Raw genomic sequence first — 16,575 nt, forward strand, 5'->3', positions numbered from 1 at the left:
CTCCTCATGACTTAAAAATAAAAAAGAATAATGGCGCAAAATGAAAACTGGATAAAATGGGAAAGGCCATGCCACCAGTTTGGAAATATTTCAGATATTTCCGTCATTGCAAAAATCCCACACAAAAAGTATTAGAAATTCATGCAGAAAACAGTTAGCAATGCGACAGTAGTATGGGTCAGTTTCTATCTTAATTTTTTACCACTTAGGGCTAACAACAGACAAATGTAATATTTTTAGACACTCATGAACACTTAAATCTCATTTAATATGCAGCATATATACCTGAGTCATGTTTAACTCGAATGCTTCCCATCCGTTTGTCCTATTCTACTGTATTTGGTTTTATTTGACTATACTCACCTCACTTTTAGCCTGTGCATTCATTAGGTAACCTGCACCGTTTGTTTTTTTTTTTTTTTAACTCAGGATCAGTTTCTGAGCCCTCTTAACTAGATTACAGCAAAAGCATCATATCCTCTTTCTTCTCTAACCTTTTTTCCTTCTTTGTCATTTCACTTCCTACTTTTTTAGAACATTTTTGTCATGGAATAATTTTAAGTGTTGTTGATTGGAGCAGAACTGTGTGTGAACTGTTTCATATTCATTTTAAGCACACTGGCATGACTTCAGAGCGTGCACACCACAGTAAAAGCTTATATTTTCAGGCAATTCAAAGGCAGATGTAACGAATTTCCTGAATTTTTCTGTTCTACACAGATACATGAGAGTTCTAGTCACCGGAATGACCTGTTTGTTACCAAACTCCCTATTAACTATTCAAGGAGGCCACAGGTGCCAAACAGACGCCTGTGTTTGGCTCATTGGAGGAAAAAAGGTGAAACAGCAGAACAGAACTGGGCAATAAAAATACATCAGCTTAGGTTAAATAATAGTGATAAACAAAGCAGAGGTGGAATGGTGGTAAACTTTTCAGGATCTTTTTTTTCTGGATTCAGATGAGATGTAGAAACACATTTTTGGATTTTGTGCATTTGTGAACATGGACCCTTCAGTCGGTCCTCTGAGAGGATTTGAAGTGGATGTGGATCTTGGTTTCGCCCTCTTCTTTTTCTTCCTTCTTTGCTTCTTTTTGCTCGTGACCATTGTTCGCTGTGCTCACCTGGTGCTGGACCCTTACAGCGCTGTTTCTGTGTCTACATACATGGAGGAGCAAGAGGACGAACCAGAGGAATGATGGAGACCAAAGAACAGTTGAGACTCCTCATGTGGAATCAGGCGTTGGTGACTTACTCTGTGTGCCTGTGAGGTTTTATTTTGGATGCAACTAATGGTTATTCTGAATCTTCCAATGAAGTGTGTGCTACGAAGAAGGTTAACGATCTTTTAAGAGGTATTATTGGAAAGTGGCAAACATTTGCATAAAAAGGATTCTTAGAAAGCACCATATTTCCTAAAATAATCTGGATTTTCTAAGCAAAACTAGTCAGTAAATATGCAAAGATATTCAGAAAATGCAAAATAAAAAGTAGATGCTGATATTTAACAAAGTAAGTTTCATTAGATGATAATAGCTATTAAGACAGCAGCTGTGGAAGAAAATCCGCAAAGATTAAGGATAAACGTATTCTTTTAATTTTAACAAATTAAAATTCTTTAAATTTTTTTGACTGGAAGTGATATCATTTGGAGCGCTTTTTTTTTGACAAGCAGCACCGCCCACCTCGGGTGCCCCGGCAACCACAGCATGCGCTACTCTTTGTAGCCAATCCTTCGCGTTAGCAACAAGCTAGTTTAAAATTTGCAATCGACAGGATGGAAAGCTGTGATGGGTGAGTGTTTTTAATTAGCCTTTCATTAGTTGTTTGAGTTCAGTGTGTGTCACGTTTGTGAGAACAGTTGCAAACTATAGAATAATATTTGTTTTGCAGGCAGCCGCCGCATCCTGTACCAAATATAAACACATTTCATTGCTCATGCTAGGCTAACCAGCTAGCATGCTCTTGAATCTTGGTTGCTGCTAAATAAAACACTTAGAAGTTGTGATTTCTTGAATTGATACGCTGACTTAAATAACTTTATTTTGCAAGTCTGCACATTTTGTACATTATAAACAAAATAGTCGCAATATATTACTAGTGTGTTTGTTTCTACTGTAGTTCTCAGATGTTTACTAAGAAGATAATCACATTGCCTAATCAGTCAAAGCTGTTTTGCGTTTGTTTCTTGACTTTCTGACTAAACCTTCTACAGTTTCTATGAATGAGCGAGTTACAAACACCTACCGTTCATAGACGGGCTGCCGATCAGCAGGAAGAAAACCTTTTTGTTTATCTGCTTGACCAAACTGAGCATGGGATCTGCTGCAGCCTTTACTGCTAATGGTCGCATTATTTTGCATGGACTTATTATTATTTTTTACTTGATTTTATCTGGAGGATATCCAGGGGGAAACTCAGAAAGGGAAAATTCCTGTAAGATCTTCCCGCAGTTAAATGCTCTCTAGAAAAATACGGAGTGTAAATCGAGTGTTTTTATGGGTACTTATGAATACGCAAAAAAAAAAAAAAAGTTTGTATTTCATATTTTTACACTCGGCTGTTATACTTTTCAAAGCTGATTTTGCGGCAAAGATTGACTGAGGCGCTATTATTTAATCTTTTTTTTACAGATGGGTGCATTTATGCTCCAACAAATAATGCTAAAATATTCCATGTCATGTTTACATAGCAACCTATAATAAATTTTTATCCCATCTATCCATCTATATGTCTATTGAAGTCTCTATAAAGATGTAGGAAGTATAAACTCTGTGATATTGTTATTCTTGTATTGCTTTTAGTAATAGTGTTTTAAAGTAAAAATATATAACTCAAAACTTCAACAGCATTCTGAGATCTTCCTAAAATACAACAATTAAGCTGTTGCTCCCTTACAACATGTATGTTGTGTTTTCTAATATTGCATTCAGTGTGTTTATTATCTCACTCAGATTTGGATGAATAAGCAGGTTCAGTCATTTAAAATGGTAGATTTCCTAATAAAATTATATTATTAAGCAATATTTTGATAGTAACGTGATTGTGCTTGATATAGTCACCAATCTGACCTCTATTTCTTACGCTGATTAAATTTTTTAAGTCATATTCAAGCTGTGTTATACACATGAATTCAACCATTTATCAAGCATTTTATTTGTTGTTTAATTTTAGAGTTTTAAAAAATTGTGCATTTCAAGATATAGTTCAGGCATTTTATAAGTACATTTTTTACCCTATTTTCATTATTTTCATTCTTAATCCCATACGTTCCACTTGACTCTGAAGAATTATGACAGATTAACTGTGAGCAACATTTATTAGAGGCACATGATCCCATTTCTTTGCATTAGACTATTAAAGATGATATAAATTTCTCCCGACTGCCAGCTCAATTTTGCGCCAGACTTTCCTGGGAACAAAATCGTCACCATCACTTCCCAGAATCATAATTTGTTATGGTTCTGGAAACCATAACACCTCTCTCGGTCATTCAAAAATCATATAAGTAAGTGTTGAGTCTGTCTGCTGATGGATGAAAGACATAAAGTGCGTTGCTCATCTGCTGGTTGTGTCCCCTCCTCAGAATGGAGGTTGACGACTGGGACCCCAGTCTGGAGGACGAGTTGGGAGTTTCACTGGATGACCTGAAGAAATGGATTGAGGAGGCTGTGGAGCAGAACGAGGCTGTGAAGAAGAAAAAAGCCCAGTTGATAGAGCTCGAGGAATGGGTGGAACAGAAAGAGAAAGAAGAGGCGAAAACAGAGAAACTTCTCAACGATGCAAACCAGTATGGAAGATGTTGCTTTTTTGGGTCAAGTGGTGTTTTTTGCCATGTGCTCATTTTGTCTCTCTGATTCTTCAGGTCCGTATTGGAGTGTGAGAAGCTGGTGAGGGCAGCGTATGAAAACAACGGCCTCGTCTACCGAGAGAGCAGCTCAGAGGATGAAGGAGGTGGCGGAGGAGGAGGGCACCCCTCTGAAGTCATCGAGATTGATGATGATGACGACGATGACGTCATAGCTGTAGGATGTTGTAAGTTGCAGTTTTCTGCAGAGTTGCTGTCAGTGCTGCAGTAGCTGAAAATGCTAACATGCTTATTTTATCTCTCACTTCTGTTCTCCACCATCAGTGGTTCCTCCAAAGACGCCATCTAAGGACCCAACAGTGAGAGCAGTCAGCCGCCGCTTTTCCTCTTCTGATGACCAAGTGTCGATGACGAATGATTAATTAAATTATCTGTAAAACACAATCTTCGGCCGTGAAATTAATATTTCCACCTCCAAAAATAATTGTACACATAACATCGTTTTCTGAAAGGTTTTCATCCACATCAACTCTCACAATCTGGTCCTGAGTGTTGTATTAAATATGCCAAACCTATAGGGGCAGCGTAGCGCTAAGCTAAAACTTGTCAACCAATCAGATTCCTTCAAAACAACCAAAACTTCCTGTTAGGAATTAAACTTGGTGCCAGAAGGTTTGTGTGGGCTGATAAACGATAAATGTTTGAAAATGTACATATTTCTAAGAACAAGGCATTTTGTCAACAGGATATTTATCCATTTTACCTCTAATATAGTTTTACATAAATTTTAAAAAACTTGTTTTTATGAATGAAATAAAAAAAAGTAGAATAATTTATATTAATTAAAATAAATATTTATAACAAAGGATTATGTGTATATTTTTATAGAGTACAACATTTTAAAATATAATTCTAAAATATGTCTTTACTACAAGTGTTGTGTGAATTGGTAACATAATTTTGAAAAATTAATAAATGGAAAATGTAACAAATAATAGAAGAAAAATATGCACTTGAGTTACAAGGACGTAAACAAAAATAATAATCTCCTGCACCATTCCATATAACAATTAAGGCACCAATGGTAAATAATACTCAGCCGTAAACATTAACCAAGGCTCACAAAGAAATGAAGAAGAAATTAGCTCACTGTGATCATCCTCATCCTGTTTTCCACTGCATGAATTGTCTTATAATGTTCCACTAAAACCTGAAGTCCGCATTGTTTCCAGCTGTTCTGACATCTGCTGCCTGCTCTTTCATCACCAGTTAAATGAAGCCTCTGCAGTTCTGCAGAAAACCACCCAGCAGGTCCAGAAGTTGGTCCAAATAGTCGCCAAGCCTTCCTCTGTTTCTCCATTGATACGAACAGCAGTGCAATCTGTAGTTCAGCCAGGTGAGCACACGTAAACCTTCTTGCTTTGTGGAGCTGTTATTGATACTAATGTGGGGATTTTTTTATTTATTTTATCTTCCAGGAGTTCAGGGCCCGACACCAGCAATATTTGTATCACAAGCTCCGTCTCATCAGACGATGACGCAGACGCAGCCAAACCCCAACATAAAAGAAGACGAGCTCAAAGTGGGGATGAACATCCTGGGAAAGAAACGCACCAAGACATGGCATAAAGGCAACCTGGTGGCAATTAACCCTGTTGGTGTGTTTCTTTTAAACTCATTATAAGCATCACCTGTAACACAATGTTTTACATAACTTTTGCTTTTTGCTCTGTTGGATTGTTTTGATAATCTCTTTGTTTCCAGGAAATGGTATATTTAAGTACAAGGTGAGGTTTGATAAAGGCAAGAGTCTGCTGTCTGGAAATCATGTGGCGTTTGACTACAACCCCACCCTGGAGAGCCTGTACGTCGGGGCTCGTGTCGTCGCTAAGTACAAAGACGGAAACTTGGTGTGGCTGTACGCTGGAATCGTAGCAGAGATGCCGAACAACAAGAACCGCATGAGGTATAAATTTTATTTATTGTCATATCACACAGATTAAGAAGAATTTATAGGTTTACATTGGCAAGAAGTTGGTAATTATTCTGATCCTGTATGTCCGGTTGTTATTTACAATGATCTCTTGCTATTCTTATTATGCTTTTATGCTTATTATGCCTCGATTTTTTTTGTCTTCTTCTGAGTTCATTTGTAACCATTTTATCTATATAAAATTATTTATTTGTTGGCTCCTTAGCACAGTATATTGAACAGGCACATTAATATTCTAACATGGTTTTAATTACAAAGTTTTCTACAATTAGTCCTTTATAAGCAGAAAATTGGTGTTAACAAATTATGTATGCACATGTTTTCTCTGTCCTACTGATTGCTTGTTTTCTTGCTTGTAAAAACCTGCTTGAAATAAATAAATCAAATAAAAAATGTGGACATTTCCAAAAGTTATAATTTTAAGTTCAGTAACATACAACATTTGTGTTTTAGGTTTCTGATCTTCTTTGACGACGGCTACGCTTCATATGTGATCCTTCCTGAACTGTATCCGGTTTGCAGACCATGTAGGATTTAACTTCTGTCTTTGATAAAACATTAAAATAACATGCAGGAAAAGAGATATATGAAGAAGTTTTTCTGTTTCTTTGTGTAGTAAAACGAACTTGGGAAGACATAGAGGATGCATCTTGTCGGGACTTCATCGAGGAGTACATCTCCGCCTATCCCAGCAGGCCGATGGTGCTCCTAAAGGTTGGCCAGATAATCAAGACAGAGTGGGAGGGGACCTGGTGGAAGAGCAAAGTGGAGGAAGTGGACAGCAGCTTGGTCAAAATCCTCTTTCTGGTTCGTACGAGCCACTCATCCAAATTCAAATACCATTTTTCAGAGCTTCCAGGTCAACAGTTGCATTAATATTTCTTACAAAGATGTGGCACTTTAATCTTGGAGAGTGTTTTAAAACAATTTCCTGTGTTGTCTTGGTGTTGAGAAGGACGATAAGAGGAGCGAATGGATTTACAGAGGATCCACCAGGTTGGAGCCCATGTTCAATCTGAAATTGGCTTCAGCAAACACACAAGAAAAGAAGCTAGCTGGCCACCAGAGGACAAGGCCAAACATGGGTAACTGGACACAGACTAGCATTCACACAGATTTGCAACATTAAAACCTTGTATTGAACCTTGTCAAAGCCTGACTTAATCAGAAAATCCCCCTGGTTCTGTCAGCCAGAACTGGTTGGGTTTGAGCCTTTTTTATTAGGACTATCATAAAGTTTAAAGCATTAATGATCTATTTAGTGACTATAACTTTGTTTTGTTTTGTTTTTTAACAAATAGTCTTCTAAAACTGTAATTAATAATAGTTTAAATAGTATTTTGATCAATAATTACTACAAGAAAGTTGGCTCTTTAATGGAGAATTTCCCTCTGTCTGTCACTACTTCTACACTGTCTGTTGCTACTTTCTCCAATCTTTAGGAGCATTAAGGAGTAAAGGCCCAGTCGTTCAGTACACTGGCGTCGAACACGTCGGAGCTTCTCCTGCCAAACCCCCTCAAACGACACAGAGTCAGCCGCCAGCGACGACACTGATCCAGCAGCTTCAGCAGCGCCCGCAGCCCCAGCTCATCCAGCAGGTCCAGCCATCCCTGCAAACCCAGCAGCCACAAACTCAACAAACCCAGCAAACCCCTCAGCCCTCACCGGCTGCCCAGCTTCAACGCATTGAGTAAGTATTAGAGCTGACACGCTTAATTGCATTATTGAAATATTGTGTGGATTATATAGATTTTTTAAAAATGTCCATTCGCTGAAAGAACAACTCAGAGCAGTAATTAACCTAAAACTATACCAAAACATTTTGCATTTAAAATAAAAAAAAATTATTTTGGCTGTAAATATGTTCTACCCAAAATTCCTCCAGTGGCATTAGGCTTTACCTAATTAAAATTATGTAAAAAAAAAAAAAAATCACATTTTTAATCAGTCCAAAAAACAATCACTATATCAGTCCTACACTACATTGAAGTTAGGTTAAACAGGAATAGCTGAGCTTTTCACACGTTGATGTTAAAATTATTGTTTTCACTGAAGCATCAAATGACGTAGCATACACTATAGAAATGCTTTTCTATTGCATTTTAGGCAATAAGACATTTACTTTCAAATTTAAAGAAGGAATTATTTGTTTTTTTGCATCTTTTAATGTTTGTATGAAAGCCTGTAATAAGAACAGGTAAGTAATGATCATCATCCAGATGTTAGTTTCTAGGATATTTCACTTCCTGTCAGGGTATAACGATTACAGCTTCCTGGGAAGCTAACCTACGCCTTAATGCTCGAGTTGTCAAGAATAAACAATAAATTTTTTTTCCCTTTTGTTTTATCACCTCAAGAAATAAACATCAGATGGCAAAGAAGAGCACGTCTAATTTCATCCCTGGTGTCGGCGGGACGCATGCCTCCAAGATCTTGCAGGCTGCGTCTGCTAATGCCAGCAACCTCTTAGTGTAAGTTCACAGTTTTACACAATTAAATTCAGTAAACACAACCAAGAAAGTAACTAATAAAGCTACTCAGATTCTGTTCTTGATAGAAAATTAGCACTACATAGTGTATTTTTTTTATTTTCAATGCAGACACAATGTTTGGTAAAGCTCCATTTTTGTACTGCTGTCATCCTGTGCTTAAGTCTGTCATACTAACAAAATTTGGTGGATGATAAATTGTTCCAGAAGTGCTATTACAATAAACGATAACATTGTTCTTTTGAGGCACTTTTCAAGTAATATAATTGTAATAATCCAGGAATACATTCTCAGCCTTAAAGTTTTATTAACATTTAGCACTGGAACGAGGAAAATGTTTTAAATATCCAAAATAAATAATCAGAACAACAGAAACAACAAATAAAATGAATTAAGTCTCTGCAAACAAAATTGTCCCATCAAAAAAAAAAAAAAAAGGTTTTGTTGAGACCAAAGCACCAGACTGAAGACTTTTGTCAAACAGCTTTTGGTAGAAAAAGAGAGAAAAGATAAAAACGATAAATCATGCAAGTGGAAATTATTGAGCTAATTTTAATTTATCATGCAATTATTTGATGTATTGCTTATTGTGACTCAAAGACCGACTCTTAACTAGCAGAGCAGGAGTTTAAATTAGATAAATTAGCTAATCAACCATCTGTGTTCAGCGGAGAGCTTTTTAACAATCGCAAAATAAATATCAAGCCTGAAAACCTAATATCTTAACGGACTGAATGTTTTGATTTCAACGTAATCTCTGATCGGCTTGAGCAGCTCAGGCGGTTGCCAAGGCAACGGTTGTTTTACCTTTGTTTACCTGTGGCGCATTACAGCCTCTGTAATTTCTGAACGTTCAATAAACGACAAAACTGGACTAATTACCTCCTTCGTTTGCGAGTATACATCATTTACAACATACATCAAATAGGACAAATATATTTTATTAAGTATTTAACAAATGGCTCCTACCGCCATAATTGTGTGAGATTAAATTAATTGTCTTATATATTTAAAAAAAAGAACAAAAAACTATTTTGGTGTTCTCTGGCATATTGCTTTGAGCTCAGACCTTTATTGGTTTTTCCTCTATCAAACATGCTATTTATTTTCGTCTCTTATTTAGTGGAAATATTGAGACTTTCTCTAAAATGACAAGCTTTTTCAACCTGCTTTGCGACATTGAAATAAATTCCAGTCCAACATCTGGTTTGAGGTGATTCATCTGGAACCTGTTGGAGGAAAAATATCCCAACTTCAGAAGATGTGCTTTAACCTAACAGAGCTTTGTGGTTCCTCCTGTTATTCTGTAGTTTCTCAAATTAAGGTAACCAAAAAAAAAAAAGTTCAGATCTACCATAACTGACTGACACCTGCTGGCCTCAGGTTTGCAACCAGCTTCTGACAGAGAAACCAGTAACCTCCTCCCAGTGTCAGAATCTCACTGAGGAAGAAACTGGGTTAGGCTTTCTATCACTTTAATATGTCTGCTATAACTAATGTGTATTTGCATAAGTCAATAGAGTTTAATTTACAATTTTTATATGTTCGTAAGATGTGGTGAGAGAAGAAGTAGATCTTAGTCTCAAAAGGTTTGGGCACCCCTGCACAAGAGGATCAATAAATATAAGTGCATTTGAAAATATGATTGAATTCAGGTGTGCAGCTTAGTGACATAAATCTCACTTCTTTAAGTCAGTGGAGTCCTGAAGAAACCTGTTTCAAATGGGAATGTTTGTCAAGAGAAATGTTTGTGTTTGCAGCACCATGCATTCATAGCCATAAAGTTACCTAAAAAAGAAGCAAAAAAAGTTTTTTAATCATAATTTTTATAATTACCACAATATTAAAACAATGTGTTGTAATAAAATTGTAAGTCCATCTCGCCCAATGGCCATTTTAATGTTTTGACCATTTTAGTTTTATATCTCGTTTCCATTAGTATGAGATATAAAATCCGTTATGATGAAAAACCTTCTGGTTTTGAAAAGATGTTGCTCCTGAGTTTATTTCCTGTCTCTGACAATTTAACGCTTCCATACAAAAGTTTCCTGCAAGAACATAAAAACTTTTTATTTTTAAGATGAGACTTACAGTATTCTTACATACTGTAAGTCTCAATGACCTCAGGAAAGGACGAAACAACTCCGTTCTGTATTTTCATTGATTTAAGTGTTTTAAATATCTTTGCGTAGCATTTTTGCTTGCAATTGTTTTATTTATGAAGAAACAGTTTTAACTTTCAAAGTTAGCTGAATCAAATTCAGTTTTTTGTCAGTTTTTAATGTTTTAAATCCACAGTGGAAAAGTGCAGAGCACCCCGAGTACACCCACGTCCTCCTTCACACCTCTGTATCAGAGACAGACGTCCGCCCTGGTGTCTCCTCCTTCCATCGTCACGCATGCCATGGCCACCATCCCTCAGCAGCCGTCCTACAGAGCCCCGACGGACCGCATCTTCTACCTGGCTCACACCTGTCAGCCTGCGTGTCTGAACCGCGTTCGACCAGCAAAATCAGACCTGCACAGAGGAAAGAACCCCCTCCTCACTCCGCTGCTCTACGATTTCAGACGCATGACGGGACGACGCAAAGTCAACCGTAAAGTACGCGCAATCTTTCAAGTCGTATAAAAATTCTGCTTGTGTGAATGAATTTAGTCTTAAAACGACATTTTCTTTATGTTCGACCTTCAGATGTCCTTCCATGTTATCTACAAGGCTCCGTGTGGACTTTGTCTGCGTAACATGGGGGAGATCCAGTACTACCTCTTCCAGACCCGCTGTGACTTTATATTCTTAGAGATGTTCTGTCTCGACCCGTATGTCTTGGTGGACCGGCCTTTCCAGCCACAAAGGCCCTTCTATTACATTCCAGACATCACTAGTGGGAAGGAGGACATCCCTCTGTCCTGCGTCAATGAGATTGATACCACTCCACCACCTAATGTAAAATACAGTAAGGATCAAAACCATTTTCTACCAAATGAGGGATTATTTCATATTTTTATTCAGTTTTATTCTTCCTTTGGTCAGTCGTTCACATTCCTAAATCTTTCTTTCAGCCTAATTTTTCCCTGTGCAATTTATTTAACATGGACACATTTTCTCCAAAATCTTCAGTATGAAAATATTCAGCTTCAATAACGACTAATTTATTTTCAGGCATTTCACTCATCTTCCCAAGTGTGTAATGGAAATCTTTAAATAAAATATTAGTAAAAGAAAAAGAAGTTTTTCTAAGTACTAAGAAGAAATATGTCAGCTTCTTAAATTGGGAAAATAATCTAATTTACTTTGGTGCATCCAAGATATATCATTAGGTGCAATGGTATACCATAACTCATTTTCATTTTGGGCCATATCAAAAATCCGAATGTTTTTAAAGGGCCAGACTGTATTAAAACCATTCAATTGCTGAAATATCAATAAATAGCTGTTTCAGCATTCAATAAGTGTTTCTTAAAATTAAATAATATTGAAAATCTTTTCAAACTGATCAGTCCAACCAGGATTGTTTTAGTTTTTTGCAATCAAAATCAAAATGCAATCAAGATTTTCTGGTGTTAATTTAGAAATATTTGTAAGGAATTTTTATGATATTTGCTAAAGTATGATGTTAAATGTGACTTTTTATTAATCGCCGTATTGATCACTGACTATGACTTGACATCAAGTGAGGCTGAGGCAGCAGTCACTTAAACTCAAAGTTTTGGCAGGTTTTGAGAAAAAATTTCAGTAAACTAAAAAAAAAAAAATGTGCGGATCTGTTGACTTTGTGTGAATTTTTCAGATTTGTGAAAAACTGGAGGGACTTATTGATGTAATTTTGAGTCTGAAGGGCCACATTAAAATCTCTGGTGGGCCAGATTTGGTCCCGGGGCCTTGAGTTTAACAAATGTGACCAAAAATGATAAATGTTTTAAGATAAATTAAGAAAATCAAGTTTCTCTTGTTTTTCTCTCTCTCTCTCTCTTTTTTTTTTTTTTTTTTACGTGAGAGCAAAGTTTAGCAAGTCGATCACAATCTGTGTCAAAATTAAAATACAGCAAATTAAAAATGATTGCTAACTTGTGCTTTCAGCTGTATTTTGCTGCTGAATACAATTTGTTTTGTGATAATGTCACACCTGATAGCTGTGCCTGACTCATTCTCTCCTCTCTCTACAAGGCAAGGAGCGAATCCCTGAAGACGGAGTATTTATTAACACCAGTTCAGACTTCCTGGTCGGCTGTGAATGTACCGACGGCTGTAAAGACAAGTCAGTGGAGATAATCGCCTTTATTTCAATTTGTCTGCTGCAGATAAAACCCTGAAAATTTGTCATGGGATCTTGGTATTTCTTCTTCTTTTTAATTACAGATCCAAATGTTCCTGCCACCAGCTGACCCTGCAGGCTTCAGGCTGCACACCTGGGGGACAGATCAACCAGAGCGCTGGATATTCATACAAACGATTAGAGGAGTGCTTACCTACAGGGTCAGACATTTTCACATGCATAATTCACTCATGTCTTTCATTAACACACAGGGAAATAATAACTGAAAAGTAATTTTGTCCTCATGTTTAATGTGAAATTCTTTCTTCCTGCTCTTCTCTTAGGATCTATGAGTGCAACAAAAGGTGTAAATGTTGTTCTCAGATGTGCACCAACCGGCTGGTGCAGCACGGCCTGCAGGTCCGTCTGCAGCTCTTTAAGACACAGAACAAAGGCTGGGGCATTCGCTGTCTGGATGATATAGCTAAGGGATCATTTGTGTGCATTTATGCTGGTGAGAAACACGATTAGGACTGATGGGAAGACAGACACAATCAGGCTGCCATTGATGCATTGTCTTTCTTTTCTTCTATTTTACCAGGTAAAATCCTGACTGATGATTTCGCTGACAAAGAAGGTCTAGAGATGGGTGACGAGTATTTTGCTAACCTGGACCACATCGAGAGCGTGGAGAACTTCAAGGAAGGCTATGAGAGCGAGGCGCACTGCTCCGACAGCGAGGGCAGCGGCGTGGACGTGTCCAGAATGAAAATCCAGCCGTCCGCTTTAGTCTCCAGCAGCGCTGCGAGAAAAAAAGGTGAGTCCTAACCCAAACACATGATGTCTCGGCTGCTTTTGTTTACAACATGCAGCCATTTTATCATGCATGTTTCCTCGTCCCGCAGCTCAGAGCTCCAGCTCTTCAGATGACAGCAATGACGAAGAGGAGAAAGATTCGAAGAGTGAAGATGAAAGCGACAGCTCAGACGACACTTTTGTGAAGGACAACTACTACACCCCTAGCTCTGTGTGGAGGAGTTACACGACTCGTGGTCAGGCCAAGGGCAACAAAGAAGGTACTGCAGATCCATCGCTAATGATCAAACTCAGCAATCGGGGTGCAATATACTGCTCTGAAAACAATGAAGAGCCCACTGCAGTGAACCTCATTGAAAACTTCATGATTATTCCACCAAATATTGATTTCTGAACTCTTCCTGAGTTACAACATCAGTATTGTTGTTTCTAAATGAACACGAACTTGTTTTCTTTGCATTATTTGAGGCCTGAAAGCCTCAAATAATCTTTTTTGTTATTTTGACCACTTATCATTTTCTGCAAATAAAAACTAAAGTTTTGCTTGTAACTTCAGAGACATGTTGTCAGTAGTTCATAGAAAAAAGGAATAATGTTCATTTCACTCAAATATATACCTATAAAAAGTAAAATCAAAGAAACTGATCATTTTAAGTGGTCTCTTAAATATTTCCAGAGTTTTATATGTAAATGATTTCAATATTTTTATTTTCTTTATGGTAACACTATGTGCCCACCACACATTTGTCCTTTGCACGCTAAATATAAATTCTGTTTTTTAAATAAAAACTTACATTTTAGGAAAACCCTTATTGCTCACCATGTTAGTCTAATTTAGAGGAAATCAACACATATTACTGAGACCTGATGATCTCACCGTGAGCAAATTGCTTTAATATTGCTAGTAGGTAATGTCTAAAATGTGGGCCGTTTTCTCTTGTCTTTTATTGACTCGCCTGCGTTTGGTGCTTAAGGGTAATTAAAAAAGTAAATTTGGTAGAACAACTTAATTTATCACGCTTTGATAAACAGTTGTAGTATGCCAACAGCATGCTAGCTAATGTTAAAACAGCGAGATGAATGCGGGTAGCCATGCTTTGTCTTATTACTGCCTGATTGTTTTGCTAAATAAAGTTAATTCTTGCTCTCCTGCTGCAGGGAGTCAGGACAGTAAAGATGGACTGAGTGTCTCAGCCAAAGGTCAGGATGATGAGAAGCCGCCCTCTATGCCAGAGGAGACGGGGAAAAGCAAAGTGGCTTCCTGGTTAACAAGCCAGGGTCTGAAGAAGGTCAGTAAAATAACACAAATAATATTAAGCCAAGAGATTATTTTACATCCTGATGTGTCCAGGTGCCACATGAAACAAATTCTGAATATATATTTTATTTTGGGTGATTTTTGATTCAATACTCTGTTCTCTCTCCAACAGGAAACTGGAGACAAGAGGTGTGCTGAAATTCTCAAACTCTCCTTAAATTTAATAGGATTTTTTCATTTAAACTTTGATGTTACACAAAATTTTCCAACCTTGTGGCCTGCTCATAGAATATTCCTATTCTGCAGTCAAATAAAGACAGAGCAATCAAAGAAACAGGACGTCATGACTCTATCGGACAGCGACGATGTTCAAACCATTAGCTCCGGATCTGAAGACAACAAAGAGAGGGAGAAAGCCACTCCGGGTAAACGCAGTTAAAAAGCAAACACCAAATCTTTACTCTACATGTTTCGTGACTTTCCCACACTCTTCTTCGCTGGAGCTTCTGTATCTGGCGTGACCAAGAAGCAGGTGGCAGTGAAATCCACGCGAGGCATCGCCCTGAAGAACAGCCACAGTTTGATGGTGAAACCGCCTGGGGGAGGAGTCGGGCCCAGCGCTCAGGGGAGCAAACCCGGCCACCAGGGGCAGCCTGGAGGAGGGGCAGAAAACGCTCCCAAAAACACCCGGCTGTTCTTTGACGGCGAAGAGTCCTGCTACATCATCGATGCCAAGTTGGAGGGAAATCTGGGACGTTACCTCAATGTAAGAAAATGTTCTTTGTCATTTAAAAACAGCTTTCTGTGATTCAAATTGACTTGCTCTTCTGTTACTTGCATTACAGCACAGCTGCAGTCCTAACCTGTTCGTCCAGAACGTGTTTGTCGACACACACGACTTGAGATTCCCCTGGGTGGCGTTCTTCGCCAGCAAGTGAGTGAGAAATGGGTTCATTTCATCATAGTGGGGATTTACAGTTTAAACATGGTCTGTAAGCCCTATTGTGACATACTAATGAGGGAGTGTCGGAAAGAGTAGGAGGTTCTTAAAGAGACAGAGGCCAATTTTATGGATATGGCTGTGAAGCAAAATCAGAGTAATTTTAATTTATCTTTGATATATAAAGAATTTTAAAAACAACTGGAGGTAAGAAAGTTTTAAGCTTTAAACATTTCCTCTAGAAAAAAATCTGGAAGCAACCAATTGTTGTAAAACTGCAAAAGTTCCCAGGTCAAGATTTCATAGACGGTCGAACAGATAAAACATTTTGTAATGGTTGCTTCAGTTACAAGTCTAAATATTATAGATCAGAAATGCCTAATACTTGTTTTTTTTTTTTTTTGTTTTTAAAACTCATTTGCACCTTCGTTCTTCTTCATATTGTTATATTATCTGGTAAGGTTCCCTTCTGTCTCTCCCGCTGTGTTGCGTTCAGGCGGATTCGGGCCGGGACAGAACTGACCTGGGATTATAACTACGAGGTGGGAAGCGTTGAAGGCAAAGAGCTGCTGTGCTGCTGCGGATCCACAGAGTGCCGTGGACGGCTGCTGTGATCCACCCGGACTTACCCCAACATCCCCCTCAACGCTGAACCCCGTTTATTTTATGTTTTATTAAGTTCTAGGAATTTTATAACATCTCCTTCTTTTCGTGTGTTTATTTTTTTTACCAGCATGTGACTCTTAATGTCGTCCATTAAATGTTTTCTTTACCTCCGAATAAAAGTTTCTTCAGTGACCGGGGCTCCTGCCTTGTTACTCGTGTATTACTGCGTGAATTATAAGTTATTTTGTGTTTTCTGAAAAATCTCTTACTGACCAAAACAGCTAAATATGTTTTATTTCTGCTCGATGTGACTCAAACTTGCAGAAGTCCAGCTTCCCTCAAAACGATCCGTTTCTTTCAATTTATCCAACCGGGCAGAGAGTTCGTCCAATCAGCTCAACTCAATCTAAA

The 16,575-nt window shown here is 37.8% G+C and overlaps 2 protein-coding genes across 3 annotated transcripts; both read left to right on the top strand.

Annotated features, from left to right (window-relative positions):
- The first annotated feature begins 173 nt into the window (after positions 1 to 173).
- Positions 174 to 1,198, top strand: LOC111608094 (cortexin-2-like). The gene is made up of 2 exons (XM_023330643.1): positions 174 to 177; positions 1,017 to 1,198. The coding sequence occupies exons 1-2, from the start codon at positions 174 to 176 to the stop codon at positions 1,196 to 1,198; spliced, it is 186 nt and encodes a 61-aa protein (XP_023186411.1).
- A 502-nt stretch (positions 1,199 to 1,700) lies between these two features.
- setdb1 (SET domain bifurcated 1) lies at positions 1,701 to 16,356 on the top strand. Of its 2 annotated transcripts, none has more exons than XM_023331451.1 (25): positions 1,701 to 1,793; positions 3,586 to 3,789; positions 3,865 to 4,034; positions 4,132 to 4,166; positions 5,077 to 5,203; positions 5,286 to 5,465; positions 5,572 to 5,773; positions 6,254 to 6,327; positions 6,417 to 6,607; positions 6,753 to 6,885; positions 7,243 to 7,492; positions 8,160 to 8,273; positions 10,590 to 10,893; positions 10,984 to 11,245; positions 12,457 to 12,547; positions 12,649 to 12,765; positions 12,889 to 13,058; positions 13,146 to 13,361; positions 13,450 to 13,620; positions 14,519 to 14,649; positions 14,791 to 14,807; positions 14,925 to 15,043; positions 15,122 to 15,384; positions 15,464 to 15,552; positions 16,055 to 16,356. In XM_023331451.1, the coding sequence occupies exons 1-25, from the start codon at positions 1,777 to 1,779 to the stop codon at positions 16,170 to 16,172; spliced, it is 3,765 nt and encodes a 1,254-aa protein (XP_023187219.1). In that variant the 5' UTR covers positions 1,701 to 1,776; the 3' UTR covers positions 16,173 to 16,356. The 2 variants fall into 2 exon arrangements, with proteins under 2 accessions (XP_023187219.1, XP_023187220.1); XM_023331452.1 differs by having other exon boundaries at positions 6,756 to 6,885.
- The last annotated feature ends 219 nt before the right edge of the window (positions 16,357 to 16,575 follow it).

The sequence above is a fragment of the Xiphophorus maculatus genome, chromosome 3, assembly GCF_002775205.1.
Source record: "Xiphophorus maculatus strain JP 163 A chromosome 3, X_maculatus-5.0-male, whole genome shotgun sequence".
Lineage (NCBI taxonomy): Eukaryota > Metazoa > Chordata > Actinopteri > Cyprinodontiformes > Poeciliidae > Xiphophorus > Xiphophorus maculatus.